The sequence below is a fragment of the Phyllobates terribilis genome, unplaced genomic scaffold (assembly GCF_046119375.1).
Source record: "Phyllobates terribilis strain yellow unplaced genomic scaffold, ASM4611937v1 Scaffold_7__3_contigs__length_470593459, whole genome shotgun sequence".
Taxonomy (NCBI): domain Eukaryota; kingdom Metazoa; phylum Chordata; class Amphibia; order Anura; family Dendrobatidae; genus Phyllobates; species Phyllobates terribilis.
Window position 1 is genome coordinate 333182758 of NW_027362767.1, and position 18554 is coordinate 333201311.

The 18554-nt window shown below is 42.1% G+C and overlaps 1 protein-coding gene across 3 annotated transcripts in view; it reads right to left on the bottom strand.

The window, feature by feature from the left end:
- The window catches only part of AFF2 (ALF transcription elongation factor 2), a 692736-nt gene that overhangs the window by 245616 nt on the left and 428566 nt on the right, over positions 1–18554 (bottom strand). For all 3 annotated transcript variants that reach the window (XM_073641227.1, XM_073641226.1, XM_073641228.1), the window contains exons 5-6: positions 4668–4754; positions 3613–3649 (exon numbers count right to left, since the gene is read on the bottom strand). In XM_073641227.1, coding sequence (XP_073497328.1) covers positions 3613–3649; positions 4668–4754 — 124 coding nt within the window. The remainder of the gene's footprint in view (positions 1–3612; positions 3650–4667; positions 4755–18554) is intronic.

The window sequence follows — 18554 nt, forward strand, 5'->3', positions numbered from 1 at the left end:
ACAGGGTATGTTCTCCTGCTCCGTGTGGCTAATCTCAGTTGGAGTCATGGATAAATAGTATTGTTTCATGATGCACATGCTTCATTGCAACGTGTGGCATAGCTACTGTGTAGGGGTCAGAGAGATAGGTTTAGAGCTTTTGTATTCGGGGTTAAGAGCTATGTCTTTAATATATATGTGGCCAAATTTTTATTATACTCAATAAATTTTAAACATAAAAGTGTGGGTCAATTATTATGCAACCCCTATGTTTAATATTTTGTGGAATAACCCTTGTTTGCAATTACAGCTAATAATCGTCTTTTATAAGACCTGATCAGGCCGGCAAAGGTCGGTGGAGTTATCTTGGCCCACTCCTCCATGCAGATCTTCTCCAAGTTATCTAGGTTCTTTGGGTGTCTCATGTGGACTTTATTCTTGAGCTCCTTCCACAAGTTTTCAATTGGGTTAAGGTCAGGAGACTGACTAGGCCACTCCAACACCTTGACTTTTTCCCTCTTGAACCAGGCCTTGGTTTTCTTGGCTGTGTGCTTTGGGATTGTTGTCTTGTTGGAAGATGAAATTACGACCCATCTTAAGATCCTTGATGGAGGAGCGGAGGTTCTTGGCCAAAATCTCCAGGTAGGCCGTGCTATCCATCTTCCCATGGATGCGGACCAGATGGCCAGGCCCCTTGGCAGAGAAACAGCCCCACAGCATGATGCTGCCACCACCATGCTTGACTGTAGGGATGGTATTCTTGGGGTCGTATGCAGTGCCATCCAGTCTCCAAACGTCACGTGTGTGGTTGGCACTAAAGATCTCGATCTTGGTCTCATCAGACCATAGAACCTTGAACCAGTCTGTCTCAGAGTGCTCCAAGTGATCATGAGCAAACTGTAGACGAGCCTTGACATGACGCTTTGAAAGTAAAGGTACCTTACGGGCTCGTCTGGAACGGAGACCATTGCGGTGGAGTACGTTAATTATGGTATTGACTGAAATCAATGTCCCCACTGCCATGAGATCTTCCCGGAGCTCCTTCCTTGTTGTCCTTGGGTTAGCCTTGACTCTTCGGACAAGCCTGGCCTCGGCACGGGAGGACACTTTCAAAGGCTGTCCTGGCCGTGGAAGGCTAACAGTAGTTCCATAAGCCTTCCACTTACGGATAATGCTCCCAACAGTGGAGACAGGTAGGCCCAACGCCTTGGAAAGGGTTTTGTACCCCTTGCCAGCCTTGTGACCCTCCACGATCTTGTCTCTGATGGCCTTGGAATGCTCCTTTGTCTTTCCCATGTTGACCATATCTGAGTGCTGTTCACAAGTTTGGGGAGGGTCTTAAATAGTCAGAAAAGGCTGGCAAAAGAGATCTTTAATCCACACATGTGAAGCTCATTATTCTTGGTGCCTGAACTACCTCTTAATACTTTTGGGGGACCAAACAGAATTCTTGTGGTTTGAGGGGTTGAATAATAAATGACACTCTGAATTAACTTTTAACGTTTTTTTTAAAAAAAAAAAAAAAAAAAATTTGCTGCAGTGCATTTCCCACTTCCAGGCTGATCTACAGTACAAATGTCACAATGCCAAGTTAATTCCGCATGTGTCAACCAGCTAAATCTGCAGGGGGTTGAATACTACTTGTAGGCACTGTGTATATATATATATATATATATATATATATATATATATATATATATATATATATATGTTTGTGTATTATGCAGTCATAGCAGCTTGCACCTGTTCACACTTGCTTTATTCTGTTCGGAGGTGCTAATCAGTTTTTTGGATCTATCTATCCATATATATATTTATATACAGTGGTGTGAAAAAGTGTTTGCCCCCTTCCTGATTTCTTATTCTTTTGCATGTTTGTCACAATTAAAATGTTTCAGATCATAAAACAAATTTAAATATTACACAAAGAAAACACAAGAAAACACAAAATGCAGTTTTAAATGAAGGTCTTTATTATTAAGGGAAAAAGAAATCCAAACCTATAGGGAGGGCCCTGTGTGAAAAAGTGATTGCCCCCCTTAATACATAAATTAACTGTGGTTTATCACATCTTTGGGAAGTTGAGTTCAATTTCCCGAGCCACACACAGACCTGATTACTGCCACACCTGTTCTCCATCAAGAAATCACTTAAATTGAACCTGCTGGACAAAGTGAAGTAGATCAAAAGATCCTCAAAAGATAGACATCGTGTTGCAATCCAAAGAAATTCAGAAACAAATGAGAAACAAAGTAATTGAGATCTATCAGTCTGGAAAAGGTTCTGAAGCCATTTCTATAGCTTTGGGACTCCAGCGAACCACAGTGAAAGCCATTATCCACAAATGGCGAAAACATGGAACAGTGGTGAACCTTCCCAGGAGTGACCGGCCGACCAAAATTACCCCACGAGTGCAGCATCCAAGAGGTTACAAAAGACCCCACAACAACATCCAAACAACTGCAGGCCTCACTTGCCTCAGTTAAGGTCAGTGTTCATGACTCCACCATAAGAAAGAGACTGGGCAAAATTGGCATGCATGGCAGAGTTCCAAAATGAAAACCACTGCTGAGCAAAAAGAACATAAAGGCTCATCTCAGTTTTGCCAGAAAACATATTGATTATCGCCAAGACTTTTGGAAGAATACTCTGGACTGACAAGATAAAAGTTGAACTTTTTGGAAGGTGTATGTCCCATTACATTTGGCGTAGAAGTAACACAGCATTTCAGAAAAGGAACATCATACCAATAGTAAAATATGGTGGTGATAGTGTGATGGTCTGGGGCTGTTTTGATGCTTCAGGACCTGGAAGACTTGCTGTGGTAAATGGAACCATGAATTCTGATGTCTACCAAAAAATACCGAAGGAGAATGTCCGGCCATCTGTTCGTGACCTCAAGCTGAAGCATACTTGGGTTATGCTGCAGGACAATGATCAAAAACATACCAGCAAGGCCACCTCTGAATGGCTTAAGAAAAAACAAAATTAAGACTTTGGAGTGGCCTAGTGAAACTCCTGACCTTAATCTGATTAAGATGCTGTGGCATGACCTTAAAAAGGCGGTTCATGCTCGGAAAGCCTCCAATGTAGCTGAATTACATCAGTTTTGCAAAGATGGGTCAAAATTCCTCCAGAGCGTTGTAAAAGACTCATTGCCAGTTATCGCAAACGCTTGATTGTAGTTGTTGTTGCTAAGTGTGGCCCAACCAGTTATTAGGTTTAGGGGGCAATCATTGTTTCACACTGGGCCCTGTAGGTTTGGCTTTCTTTTCCCCTTTACAATAAAGACCTTCATTTAAAAACTGCATTTTGTGTTTACTTGTGTTATCCTTATCTAATATTTAAATTTATTTTGTGATCTGAAACATTTAAGTGTGACAAACATGTCAAAGAATAAGAAATCATGAAGGGGGCAAACACTTTTTCACACCACTGTAGATACATATATATGCTTTTATATTGAGAGAGGGAAAGAGAAAGAGGAGTAGAGAGGTAAGAAGAGAAGAGGAAATAATAATAATAATAGAAGCAAATTTAGCTCATAATAGTTCATGGTTCAAAAATAAGAATCTTGTAGAAAACCCATTGTGCACATTACAATATGATTATGTAGTTGAAGAAAATACATACTTTGTATGTTGTATCCTGAGGTCAGATGTTGAGAGTCCTGTAAAAATAAACATAAATAAATCAAACAGTAATCCACATATCATCTAGATATAAAGATTTAGGTCACATAGCCAGAGGCTTGTGTATTATCTCTCTCTATCAATCACATATTTAACCTTATCTAAAATTCATAAGACTGGAATGGGGATTAAACACTAAGGACAAATAAAATATACAGTAAAGGGACGTTATTATATAAAATGGTAAAAATGCACTATTAGCACTTGTGATTATCTTCACTGGGCTCAGTATCCAAGATACTTTTATACTTCAAAATTTGCTAAATTTTATTTCATAGAAAAAACCTTTACCTAAAAGAGCTAGAAATTGGACAGAATTTCTGTCTCCTTTAGGTAAAGTTTTTTTTTATGAAATACCATTTAGCAAATTTTAAAAAATAAAAGTATCCTGGATTTTTTTTGCTTTATGTACCAAATTTTGTTAGGCAACGCCAAACCAAATCACATGGAGTATTTTTTGTAATAGACGCATAAATAGTCTTGAAACAGTGATAGTAATTCTAACTTGAATTCCACAGTTCATTTCTTAAATGTTCACAATGGAAATGTTACAAAAGAATCACTTTCATATGCTATAAAAATAATGCTACTAAAGCCCATATATGAATACAGGTTGGAGAAAAAATACTTCCCTCAATTCATTGCAATCTAATTTACTTATGTAGAGAGGAAGTAGAATCAACCTCAACAAGTAGTAGTCCACAATGGTGGTCACTTTTTGACGTGTAGCTTTTAAAGATTTTGATTACTTAGAAACTGAACAATCTGTATCTTCTCAAACTTGACAAAACTCAGATTAGACATGCTTTGACTCATTGTTAGGACATAGAAGATTCTTATAGTAAAAGTTCATGTGTTAGGAAGTTCACTAATCGTTAGAACCTTAGGGGAGTTTATTCTTTGGACTTTTATCTTGGAGACCTTCAGATCAGAATATGTAAAAGGATTATATTGGACAGAATTTACCATAGATTATTTAGACCAGTTGGGGCTTACCTTGCTAGGAATTGGGAATTTGGACTGCTCTGCTTTACATGGGGTGTGGATTCCAGTTAGAGGAGGGGGCCACAAATGAGTCATTTCCTGCAGAAGAGAGTGACACAAGTTTAGCATAAAGTGATGGGTTTGACCTAAGCATCTCAACCACGCAAACAGAAAATTAATCCTTAAAACGGTTGTCCTAAATTTTTGAAGTATTTATGATAGCTACAGTTCATACATTTCTCATCGAAGACTCTATCATTAATTGAATGAAGATATTAATAAGTATAACATCTAGTTTTCTCTTTGTTAATCCCTGAGAGACAGACATGAATGGTTCCCAGAAGAAAATGGCTATTACACAAACCTTTATTGCCCTGGAGATTTATTAAAGTTATTGTAACCATTTCATGCGAAATGATTAAAGTTTTCCCAGTATATCCCAATTAAAATTGAAAATAGATCTTCAAAGAAACCACAGCACATCAGATATTTCTGCAATTCCTTCATTTTACAGAACAGAAATGCCGGCATTTGACCAATAACGTACATGGATACGATCACACGTGTTCCCAATTTTTTGCCATCAAGGTGATCAACTACACCCTAGAACCTGAGGAGTCCCATAAGATCCCTCTTACACATTTCAGAACACCAATGCTATAGGTGATTGTTGAGGGCAATGTTAAAAATTTTGCTCTGGGATTCAAGATCCTCACGTTACATTTGTTAACCTGCAGATGTTCTCCAGTGTACGAGCTGATAGTAATAATACACATTTTACTGAATTTCTATTATTTCCTTTTTTCTTTCTCACATATATCACTCTTCTTGTCCATCATCATCCAAGTCTATTGATTAGCTCAGATGTTCTGTATAAGTTCTATAAACACATTTTATTATAACTCCAAATTCCACGAGAAGCATTTTCCAGTTCTTTCAGACATGTACAAAGTGTTCTCTCATTTTAGTGTCAGTTGTGTCATTGCTTTTGATAAGGTAATATGCAGAAATTGTCAGGCGCTATGCTTGGAAAAATGATCTGTAAATTGCAGGGAAACAGTAACTAATATAGAACATGACCTTAACAGGAGTGGTTGCAATAATGTTTCTAATAAGCAGATGCTAAAAACCTCTCTGAATTTTCAGGTTTTACATTATTAGTTCGTTGTGAAATTAATTTATGGAACTTAATGAATGGACTTTCAAAGAAACACACAGCTCACAACTTTCTTCCTTTCTTTTTCCTATTCTATTTATTTTTTAAAATGAACAGTACAAACAATGGAACATCTTCAGATAAAACCATTTATGAATTGAGCCTTGTCTCTACTGAGTTAAAGCCGATTTCAGAAGCCACAGATTGTGGCCCCATCAGAGTATACAAATACCATGGTAAAGGAAGAGTGGATTCTTACAGCTACAGCATTTGCCCCGTCACTCCCCTGAGCATTGTCTCTCAACATGAGACCATTCAAAACATTCTAAAAATATAACTTGGTGGGCTATCAACATATAGCCTGGTTGTACATCCAGGCCAGAGAGTAACAGAGTACTAGTCACTTAAAAAAACAGAGCAAAAATAAATGTTTTTGTCTAAGAGCAGGTGCTGACGAGCGTATTTTTGGTTTAGTTAAAGAGTAATTTTTGTTGTATTTAATTATTTTATTTTATTACAGTTTTCCTTTTTTATTGATTATGTCACACAAGCAGATAATTTATTTGGTGTACTTTTTGTATCATTTGAAAGCAGAGATTTATGGTACATCCACAAGGGACCAAAAAAAGTCCCATACACTGGGTAATGTCATAGGTGAAATCAACTGAAAGAGTTGAATGCCGCATACTTAAATTATATCAATTTGTATGCCAATGTTTTTTCACAGTGTATCAATGAGAATTGCTAAAATCTTATCCATTGTGTTGCAATGCCATTTCTGCCATCTCTAACATAAATAAGAGGGCTCGTTTGACTGAGCACTTCTGTGTCCTCTATGAGAAAGCCAACCACAGACACTTCTGCTGGTGACTTGTCTTCAGGAGCGATTGGCAATCCAAAATCTGACATGCCCAATCAACATCTGCCCCAAAAATCAGTTGGCCGGCGCCCCATACACATAAGAGTGCTGGCCAAACTGATCGATAGAAATGGATACAGTCGACATTAAGTCTAATGTGTATGCGGAACTTAAGAATAGGTCATCAGTGTCAGATTGGAGAGGATCCAACACTTGGCAGCTGTTAACAGCACAGGCGTGACCAGGTGTAAACAGTGAATGGAGCCGGGACAGCCCAGCTCCGCAGTTTATTAGCTGCTCAACACCATTAACACTGGTTGGTGCCAGAACTAGACATACTAACCCATATGAATGGTCCACACTTCTTGAGACAAAAAGTGTGGCTGAAGAAGCTTGTGGCTCTTATGTCAGAAGCATAGAATGTACAGAAGCATAAATACTGAAGAGCTAAAGCTAGCTATATGTATAAGTTTGGATCGATTTGCGAATATTGTAGCCCATCTCTAGCTATTTACTGTCAATGCATTGGACAGTGTTTTATTGCACCAATGCAGCTGTATCACTAACGGGAAAATTATAATGAATGCAAGTTGACTTATTGCTAATAGGCTGTCAGACCATTCCTAGGGGCCAAGTCCCAGCAGATTCAGTTGGCCTGGCCATGTGACAACATAATCCTTCATTTTTGTGGTCTGGTTATAATATTATTTTCAATTTTATTTATGTTTTGACTCTAGCATGCTTCATGCGAGATAACTATCATACTTCTCTTTTTTTGGCCAGAATCTTAAAGTGAAATGTGAAGTAAGCTGAACGCGATGTAACATGTGTAATGATTTAAAGTAAGATTGGGTGAATGTCAAAAGGCAGTAAAAAGCCATCCTTGATTTATTCCCACATTATTTGAACTTTACATAATTCTAAAATCATGTTAACTGATGCACAAGATATTTGGATTTGCGTGGCAGAAAAGCTTTTTTTTTTATCATTTAAGATTAAACAAATACTTGAAATCCACCGATTTATTGGCTCCCATGTTAACAAAGTTTTCAGATGAAGTAATATAGGCATCTCTTTCTTCGCATTATGTTCAAAAGCATCATAATAAGTTGCATATGTTGCAGTTGTCGCAGTCGGTCACGCTCTTTTTGCTTGTTAAAAAGGGTAATGTATAATTTTTAGAAACTCTTAGGTACATATTAAAACAAGCAAAGACTTCAAGCACATTTATGTATTCACATCTTGTAGGAAAAAGAGTGCATGATGTTATAAAACAAACTTAAAATGAAATTAATTGAAGCACAGTACAATCCTAAAATGTATATTTTATATGCCACAAAAAGAACAGACTGGGATCTAATGGTGCCAAACTTTTTAAATGTTAAAATGAAGTGTAAACCATCTAGAGGATCATAGACCATAGGCATGAAGTGTTTTGAACATATTGGGGATGAAAATAGACTCTTCAGAGAGATGAAGAGGACTAGAACTCTAGCCCACCTATTGGAAGGTAGAGTTCAAGTCTTCTTCCTCTCTTAAGATAAAATTTGTATATTTAATTTTCCAGAGGAGAATCCATGGCTTAAAAGTCTCCTCACTCTGACATGCCAGGCCTGGCTTGTCACTCTGGACAAGGAGAAATGTCACCCCTTAGAACATATTGTGGCAGATTTATTAAAACTAAAATATTCTTTTTTTCGCCAATCGCAGAGCAGCTTTCATTTCACTAAAGCAGGTTAAGAAATGAAATCTGTGTTGCAATTGGTTTCTTTGGACAACAATGAGAGATTTTCTTTTAAACAGTTTTGATAAATCTGTTAAGGAACAAATAACTAGAGAAAGGAGACTTTTCTAAATCAGTATACAAAGGTACGAAAAAACAATAAACATAAAAAATTAAGATAAGGCAACAATTAATGAAAATAATATCTAAAGCCTACTTAAAATTCACTATGGAGCAGGTTAAACCGCGGAGCAGAAAACTTGCAATTAGGGTCCTCGATTACAGATAACAGTCTAAGGCTATGTGCGCACGTTCAGAATTTGATTGCAGAAATTTCAGCAGCGTTTCTGCATCTCTTGGCAGGAAAAACGCTGCAGAAGAAATGAATGTTTTGCTGCGATTTTTGCTGCATTTTTTAATGCATTTTTGTACATGAATGAATGCTTTTTGGAACTAAATAAAGATAATCGAAAAAAGAAATGTGTGACATCGCTTTAACCCTTGGATTACCATCAGACCTGGGGTGAGTATATTAGTAAATTTAAATGATTAAAGAATGTGTCTGTTGTATTCCAAATAAAGTGTTTTACTCTGTGTGTGTTTATTTAACTCTTTACTTTAATTAGGTTTAGTAATGAAAGGGTCTGATTGACAGCTTGTCATGACTAAACAAAAGGGCTAGGTGTCAGCTAAGCCCAATCTCTTTGGCATTCCCATTCATGTCATTTCTGGGGCAATTGACAGCTGCTATTTTTAGACTAGGAAGGTAAACATTAGGCAAACATGTTCCCTGGCTATTAATAACAGCTCACAGTTGTTTGTTTAGCCGCTACATTCCCACGATCAGCATCCAGTGTCCAAAACGCTGTGTTCTAATACCGCACTTTTGTAGTCAATACTTGGGGATCCAACACCTGTAATGGCACTTCAATCAGTCAAAATCTGCAGCAGAGACTAGCGTCTCCATTACAGAAATTGTCATATTGCTGGTGAGTTTGGGTACGTGGCTACGATCAGGAGCCGCTTCAGGTTTGAAGCTGCATGTTTATACAGCATTGAACCCGCGGCATCCAGATGTTACAGCACAGTGGATGGGATTTCTAGAAATCACATGTCCACTATGCGTGCATCTGAGGTTGCGGATCACCTGCGGACAATGACATGCGGTGTGTCTTTCAGGACTGCAACATTTCAATTTCTCTTGCGGAGTCGCTAAACAGAATAAAAAACAACCAAATCCCTCACCTGTTCGCCGTCATGATGTAATCCGAGTGTCCCACGGCGATCCGGGTCACTTCTACTGCAGCCACATCAATCACTGATGTGACTGCTGTAGAAGACAGCACTGTATACATTGAAAGGAGTGTAATCACTCCTGTCAGTGTACATCGCTGCTGCAGGCTGAGTTCACCTGAGTTGATCTGCTGAATATCAGCTGATAAGCCCTAGTGACCTCATTTACTGCATCAGTGTTGCGTGGGAATATTTCCACACAGCAACGGTGCCGTAAAGTGAGGTCCGGTAGCTCTCAGCTAATCTCCAGCTGGTGAACTCAGTTCCCGCAGCAGCGATGTACACTGCTAGAAGCGAGCACACTCCCGTCAGTGTACCGCCGGCCGCCGGGTGATCGGGTCGCCAGGGGACATCGGGAGGACTCTGGACAGGTGAGAATACGGTGTTTGTTATTTTAATGTAGATTTTTACTTTTTTTTATTTTAACACCGCGCACAAACGCCGCCTCGGCTGAGGAAACTACTTCTCCCTCAGCCGCGCCGATCTCGCTGTTATCAGTGGCAGCGGCGGTCGGATGATGGGAGGAGTAATCTTCTTCCCCGGCTCGGGTACCATTCTTTTGTGTGTTTTTGCGGTGTATTTGACTCAGTGACTTGAACTGAGTCTGTCAAATACACAGCAAACAACCGCAGCAAATACGCAGATATATTTATACCTGCGGGTTTGCTGTGATTCAATTGACCTCAATGGGCGGGAAACGCTGCAGAAATACTACAAAGAATGAACATGCTGTGGATTTAAACGCAATGACAATCCTGAGCGGAAAATTATGGATCATGTGAACAGCACATCAGGATTGTCATTGCATTAGCTGGCAGACTGATTACCTAGCGCTTTTGGTGCATTTCCACGTGGAAAAAATGCTGTGAAAATACACAAAAAATGCACAGTGTGCACATAGCCTAAGGCCACAGCCCCACTATTGATATTTGGTCAGTATTCGCTCAGGAGTGGGAGCCAAAACCAGGAGTGGGTGATAAATGAAGAATTGGTGACTTGTTTCTATTATACATTTTCTCTGATTGTCCATCACCTGGATTTGGCTCCCACTCCTGAGAAAAAATACAGACCAAATACTGATAGTGGGGCCGTGGTCTAAGCAGTGGTAATGACAGCTTAACACTCTAAAATACTCAGTCCGAATGTGATCAACTCGTGATGAACCACAAAGATTCCAAAAATGAAGGAGCTTTCACTAGGATAGACTTTGCTATTTCAGTGAGACCCAATTCACTACTGATTTTGACAAAAATCACAATGTCTGTCCCAGAAGATTTTGGTTTTGGCTTTAATCCTAACTCGTGTGACAAAGCTTATTAGAGAGTCAATATTGACTTTTAGGATTTCTACTTCCTACAGGTGTCACTGGAGTTCTAGTCCTCTTCCTCTCTGAAGAGATAATTTGCATATTTCCCAGAGGAGCATTGTGGTTTAAAAGTCTCCTCGTCTCAGCATGTCAAGCTTGACATGTCACTCTCCGCAAGTAGAAACATACCCTTTGGATCCCGGTCAGATGAATCTCACCCAGCCAAACCTGAACTCACACTTTGAAATGATGAGGGGCAGTACCCCAAAATACATTGTCTGCAAATTGAGATTTTGGTTTTGGCTTTAATCCCAAGTCATGTGACAAGGCTTGTTAGAGAGTTGATATTGACTTTTTGGATTGCTGCTTCCTATAGGTGGCACTACAGTTCTAGTCCTCTTCCTCTCTGAAGAGACAATTTCCCACTCATACTGTGAGTTTTAGCGGAGGGTAATGTGCTCCTGATGATTAACAGTTCAAGCTGGAGGAATAACTGAGCTGCTGGCCTGAACAGTGTGCTCTCCGATGAAGCTTGCAGAAGCAGCTTTTCCTCTGCAGCATCAGTGGAGTGCAGGTGATCTGGTCCGAAATGGGCGCTCTCCAATCTTTGTTGCCAGTGAATGGGATCATTCATATTTACGACCAGAGACTGAAAAAATACTTTTTACATCACACCGTAGGCTTCATTTGGATCTAGTTCTCTATTAAAGTGGTTGTCCAGTACATTTATATTGATAGCCTATCCATCGGATAGGTCATCAATATCAAATTGGGGAGGGCGTGACCCTCTGGCACCCTCACTGATCAGATATTCCTGATACCATCAGCGGCTGGACGTGATCAGATGCGCAGTAGACCAGCACAGCCCTGTCAACTATATAGTGGCTGCATTAGAATAGGGACCGATGTACGGAACCCGGCCGCAGCCACTATACAGTTGGTGGAGCTGTGGCACCTCCGGCAATGGGAACAGCTGATCGGTGGGGGTACCAGGTGTCAAGACCCTCACTGATCTAATATGGATGACCTATCGTAAGGATACGCCGTCAACATAAACATACTGGACAACGGCTCTAACTAAATGTATTAAAAGCAAAAATCTCTTTCCTATTTTAAGTTTAGAATCCAATTTCTCAGTGTAGTTACTATATATCATTCTTCAGTAATGGTTGTTTAGTTAGTTGATAATGGTTTATATGGTATGCAGTTGTTTTCATAACTTGGTTTCAATTGATTTTCAACTTTTGGATGCAAACAAGATAATTTAAAGGAGATATTCAGGGTTTTAAAATCTATGGCCTACCCTTTGATTGGTAGGTGTATGAACTACGCCTCCTCAACCAGCTGATTACAGGGGCTAGTAGCATTTGATGAGCACCGTGTCCCCTTCATCATTTATCAGATGTAGGGTTGTATTTTTATTAGCATCTGTGTCTAATATTAACGCTCAGTTCACTTGAATGGGACAAAACTGTAGTGAATTGTAAAACCATACAAAATGTATATGACAAATATTAGCCCCTTTTTTTTATTTTAAGTTTGTGAATATTTTTGATATCTAGGCACTAGTGTTGAGCGAACATGCTCGACACTGCTCGGTACTCGCCCGAGCATCACACTACGCGGGATGTTCGGCGAGCACCGAGCATTTCCGGGTTACTCGGGTTACTGCCTGCCTGATATACCATCCCAGGTATATCAGGCAGGCAGGCAGGCTGTATAGGAGACGCAGTGGTTATACCAGCAAACGCTGCATTACAGTCCTGTGTGCTGCTCCTGTTGCTGAAATTGCTGGACCTAGCTCCCGGTCCCAGGAAAAATCCTTTTTTTTTATCTAAATCCTCTTCTTTTTTTCCTCCTTCACAATGTACAAATACCTATCTTATTAACCTTTTGGTGCCCCCCCCCCCCAAAAAAAAAAAAAGCGTGCCTCTGATTCTTCAGACACAAATATATCTGTTGAAAATAGTCTGGTGTAGGCCAGAGAAATAGAAGTGTGGTTTTGCAGTTCTATGTGCCATTTGTATCTAAAAAAAACAGTTTGAGTGTGTCGCTCACTGTTCAGCCGCAAATATATATATATTTTAAAAAGCCTGGTATACACCAGTAAATTATTACTGTGGTTTTGATGTTCCACGGTAAAACATCTCTATTATCCTGTTTTTGGCATTTTTTGCTGTATAAAAATAATAAGTGTCTCCCTGACTTTTCAGACACAAATATATCTGTTGAAAATAGTCTGGTGTAGGCCAGAGAGACAGAAGTGTGCTTTTGCTGTTCCACGGTAAAAAATCTCTATTATCCTGCTTTTTGCATTTTTTGCTGTAAAAAAAAAAAAATAGTGTCTCCCTGATTTTTCAGACACAAATATATCTGTTGAAAATAGTCTGGTGTAGGCCCGAGAAATACAAGTGTGGTTTTGCAGTTCCACGGTACAAACCTCTGTATTATCCACTTTTGGGCCATTTGTATCTAAAAAAAACAGTTTGAGTGTGTCGCTCACTGTTCAGCCGCAAATATATATATATTTTAAAAAGCCTGATATACACCAGTCAATTATTACTGTGGTTTTGATGTTCCACGGTAAAACATCTCTATTATCCTGTTTTTGGCATTTCTTGCTGTATAAAAATAATAATAGTGTCTCCCTGATTTTTCAGACACAAATATATCTGTTGAAAATAGTCTGGTGTAGGCCAGAGAGACAGAAGTGTGCTTTTGCTGTTCCACGGTAAAAAATCTCTATTATCCTGCTTTTTGCATTTTTTGCTGTAAAAAAAAAAAAAAAATAGTGTCTCCCTGATTTTTCAGACACAAATATATCTGTTGAAAATAGTCTGGTGTAAGCCCGAGAAATACAAGTGTGGTTTTGCAGTTCCACGGTACAAACCTCTGTATTATCCACTTTTGGGCCATTTGTATCTAAAAAAAACAGTTTTAGTGTGTCGCTCACTGTTCAGCCGCAAATATATATATATTTTAAAAAGCCTGGTATACACCAGTAAATTATAACTGTGGTTTTGCTGTTCCACGGTAAAAAATCTCTATTATTCACGTTTTGGTAGTTTTTTCCGTAAAGAAAAACAGTAGTGTCTCCTGACTGTTGTGACACAAAAATATATCTGTTGAAAATAGTCTTGTGTAGGCCCGACATCCCAGTGTGGTTTCGCAGTTCCACGGGTCAAATCGCTGTACTATCCAGTTTTGGGCCCTTGGTATCTAAAAAAAAAGCAGTTTGAGTGTGTCGCTCACTGTTCAGCCGCAAATATCTCTATTTAAAAAAGTGTGGTATACCCCAGTAAACAATAACTGTGGTTTTCCTCTTCCACGGTTCTAATCTACTCTTTATTATCCTTTTTCCATTGATAGTGCAAGTGTAAGCTATTTTACTTCATTTACAATGGGCAAGGCGCGTGGCAAGGGACGTGGAAGTGGACGTTCTGGTGATGGTTCGTGCAGAGGACGGGGCCGTGGCCAAGGTGAAAATGTGCCACAACCAACAGCCACATCTTCTCGCTCCCACTTCTTGACCAAATTACTAGGGAAGCACAGAACAACACCAGTATTGAGAACTGATCAGTGTGAACAGGTTATTAATTGGATAGCAGACAATACTTTCAGTTACCTGGGCACCACCACCTCCGGTCTGTCTTCCACACGGTCAACTCTTAGTAGCCGTGAGTCTCGACCGCATACTCCTCCTCACCCTGATGCTGCTTCCTCCCACCATGCCGAGTGTCGTCAGACAGCAAGTGATCCCACACTTGGACACTCTGAAGAGCTGCTCACTGGTCCATTTCCATATTTGGGCCCCTCGCCTGATACGCCTGAAGTGGTGGAAGAGGAGATCCCATGTTGCGATGCCCAAATATTTGAACAACCACGGCCACACGAAGTCGACGTTGGCAATCTGTCACAAGAGGTGGACGATGACGAGACACAATTGCCAGGAAGTGAGGAGGAGGATCGTGGAGCTCAAGTGGAAGAGGAGGAGGTGGTGGATGATCTAGTAACTGACCCAACGTGGAAGGAGGACATGCAGAGTGAGGCCAGCAGCACACAGGGGGAGGGAGGCAGAGTACCCCAACAGGCAGGAAGAAGCAGTGTGGTGGCTGCAGACAGAAGGCAGGCAACCGTTCCCCGTAACACCAACACGAGGGACGTTGCCAGTACAAGCGGTAGGTCTTCCAGAGTCTGGAATTTTTTTAAAGACTCTGCTGATAACCCCAAAAAAGGCCATATGTTCCACCTGCCATGCCAGCATCAGCAGGGGTGACAAAACTACCAGCCTGACCACCACCAGCATGATCAGGCACATGGCAGCAAAGCACCCGACTTTGTGTGGCGAAACCCAGGGTCCACGACCAGTGTCAGCACTGCTTCTTCCACTGTTGTGCGTGCAATAGAACCCCCTGTTGTGTGTGCAAGGCAATCCCCTGTCCATACTGCATGTAAAGATGCCCCCTCCTCTCAGTCTTCACTTGCAATGGCAGTTTCTCAAGAAACAGCATCAATGTCCACGTCCACGTCCCACCGCAGCGTTCAATTGTCCATATCCCAGACCTTTGAAAGAAAGCGGAAATTCGCAGCTAACGCCCCACAGGCCACAGTCCTAAATTCGCACATTTCACGACTGCTTGCATTGGAAATGCTGCCTTTTAGGCTGGTGGAGACGGAATCCTTCTGCAATCTTATGGCGGTGGCCGTCCCTCGGTACTCGGTCCCCAGCCGACACTATTTTGCCCGGTGTGCCATCCCCGCACTACACAAGCACGTGTCCCAAAGCATCTGCCGTGCCCTCAACAACGCAGTTACTGGGAGAGTCCACCTGACAACGGACACGTGGACAAGTGCTTGTGGCCAGGGACGGTACATCTCTCTGACTGGGTAAACATAGTGGAAGCCGGGACCCAGTCGGACCTTGGGACGGAACACATCCTCCCCACACCGAGGATTGCGGGCCCTATGTCAGTCAGAGTTGCCCCCACAGTGTACAGCTCCTGCGCATCCTCCTCCTCCTCCTCATGTTCAGCCTCCATCTCAGATATCACCACATCAGTTACAAGCTGGAAGCATTGCAGTACTGCCTCCGCCAAGCGGCAACAGGCTGTGCTGAAAGTCATAAGCTTAGGTGATAAACCTCACACTGCTTGTGAGTTGTGGACAGCTGTGAAAGAGCAGGCAGATCTGTGGCTGAGACCGCTGAACCTACATCCAGGCATGGTTGTGTGTGACAATGGCCGTAACCTGTTCTGAGGCGAGGCGAGATCACACACGTACCATGCCTGTCTCATGTGCTTAACCTCGTGGTTCAGCGGTTTCTTAAATCGTACCCCGAGTTGCCAGATCTGCTCGTCAAAGTACGCTGCCTGTCAGCTCTTTTTCAGAAGTCGGCTACAGATTCCGCCGCCCTTGCTGTGTAGCAGCAACGTTTGCAGCTTCCGGCACACCGACTAGTGTGTGATGTCCCCACACGTTGGAACTCTACCCTCCCCGCATGTTGCAAAGGATTTGTAAGCAGAAGAGACCAGTTGTGGAGTACAAGCTGCAACAAGGCCGTCGATATTCAGGTCAGACTCCACACATAAGACCTCAGGAGTGGATCTGGATGTCTGACATATGTACCATCCTGACAAACTTTGAGGAGGCCACCAAGATGGTGAGTGGCGATGACGCCATCATTAGTGTCAGCATCCCACCACTTGTCTGTCTTTTGCAACGCTCTCTGCAGAGAATTAAAGAGGAGGCATTGAAGCCAGAGTATGATGAGATGGATCAAGAAGCCGTAGCGGGCGATTACACACAGCCCAGCCTCATCTCATCCCAACAAGCATTGGGGGACAATGAGGGAGAGGAGGAGGAGGAGGAGGAAGAACAGGAGCTGCTATCATGCGTTGTAGACGGTAGTACCTGTACAAGTGTCATACCGTCGGTTCAGCGTGGGTGGCCTGAGGACAGGGGGGAGGAGGAAGAGGAGGAGAGCATGGTCAGTCGTCATCTTGGTGAGGACACGGAAATCTTGCCCGTTACCAGTCTGGCACGCATGGCTGACTTTATGTTACGCTGCCTTAACCGTGACCCTCGCGTTGTCAAAATGTTGGGTGACAGTCATTACTGGTTGGTGACACTTATAGACCCCCGCTACAAGGAGAACTTTCACTCTCTTATTCCTGAGGTGGAGAGGTCTACAAAAATGGGGCAATACCAGAAGGCCGTTGCTGCAGAACTCTTAAAAAAATTCCCATCTGAACACGCTAGCGGCAGAGGTCGTTGCCCAACCAAGGCTTACAGGCGAGAGAGATGCAACTCCAATCCATCAGAGGCAGGGGAACACTGTCAATGTTCTGGGACAGTTTTCTGACACCCGCCCAGCTTACAGGCCCTGAGGCGCAGGGTACTCTCACAAGGAGTGGAAAGTTTCAAAAGATGGTGAGGGAGTACCTTGCCGATCGTACCAGCGTCCTCCGTGATTCCTCTGTGCCTTTTAATTATTGGGTATCCAAGCTGGACACTTGGAATGAACTCGCTCTGTACGCCTTGGAGGTCCTGGCCTGCCCTGCCGCTAGCGTGTTATCGTAGCGTGTTTTTCGTGCCGCTGGGGGAATTATAACTGATAAGCGCACTCGCCTGTCAACTGACAAGCTGACCCTTATCAAAATGAACAAGGGCTGGATTGGGCCAGACTTCTCATCACCACCAAATGACAGCAGAGTAACATAAAGTCAAATCCACTGTGTTATTCCGGGAGGTGTATTCACATGCACCGCTTCACACCCACACATGGGTATACGCTTCCTCGTTTCGGTTGTTTAATCTTCTTCTCCTTATCCTCAGCCTCCACCACCACTATACCACCAGGGTGCCAGCATTGCAAGTTCCTCCGTTCAAATTTTTGGCAGCTTTTGCTGGTAAAGCATAAGCAAATACCATGGGACACCCACTCCCCAATAATGGGACTTATGTTTATAATATGCTGTACTGCATGGCTCTTGTAAGGGGTATTGCAAGTTGCACCCTCCTAATTTTTGGCAGCTTTTGCTGGGAAAGCATAAGCAAATACTATGGGAGACCCACTCCCCAATAATGGGACTTATGTTTGTAATATGCTGTACTGCATGGCTCTTGTAAGGGGCATTGCAAGTTGCTCCATCCTAATATTTGGCAGCTTTTGCTTGCAAGGCATAAGCAAATACTATGGGACACCCACTCCCCAATAATGGGACTTATGTTTGTAATATGCTGTACTGCATGTGACGCGCCCCCTGGGCCGTGTGTACACGTGTGCGGGATACCCTGTGCCGGGTCTCTGGGGTCTGTAGTCTCCGTGGCGGTGACCCAGTCCCGTGGCTCAGGCTGGTCAAACCAGTGGCAGTCTTTCTTAGGTTTTGAGGTTAATTGTCCGACTGCACCACCCGTGGATTGCGGTCAGGGAGTACCACCGCTGCGAGGCAGACCGCTGAGGCTGGTGTTGTGTGCGCAGCATAGAATGGGATAACTCCCCTCGGGAGGAGTATAGCCTCAGGGCAGTGAGTGTGAATGATGGGGGTGATGGTGCACGAGCA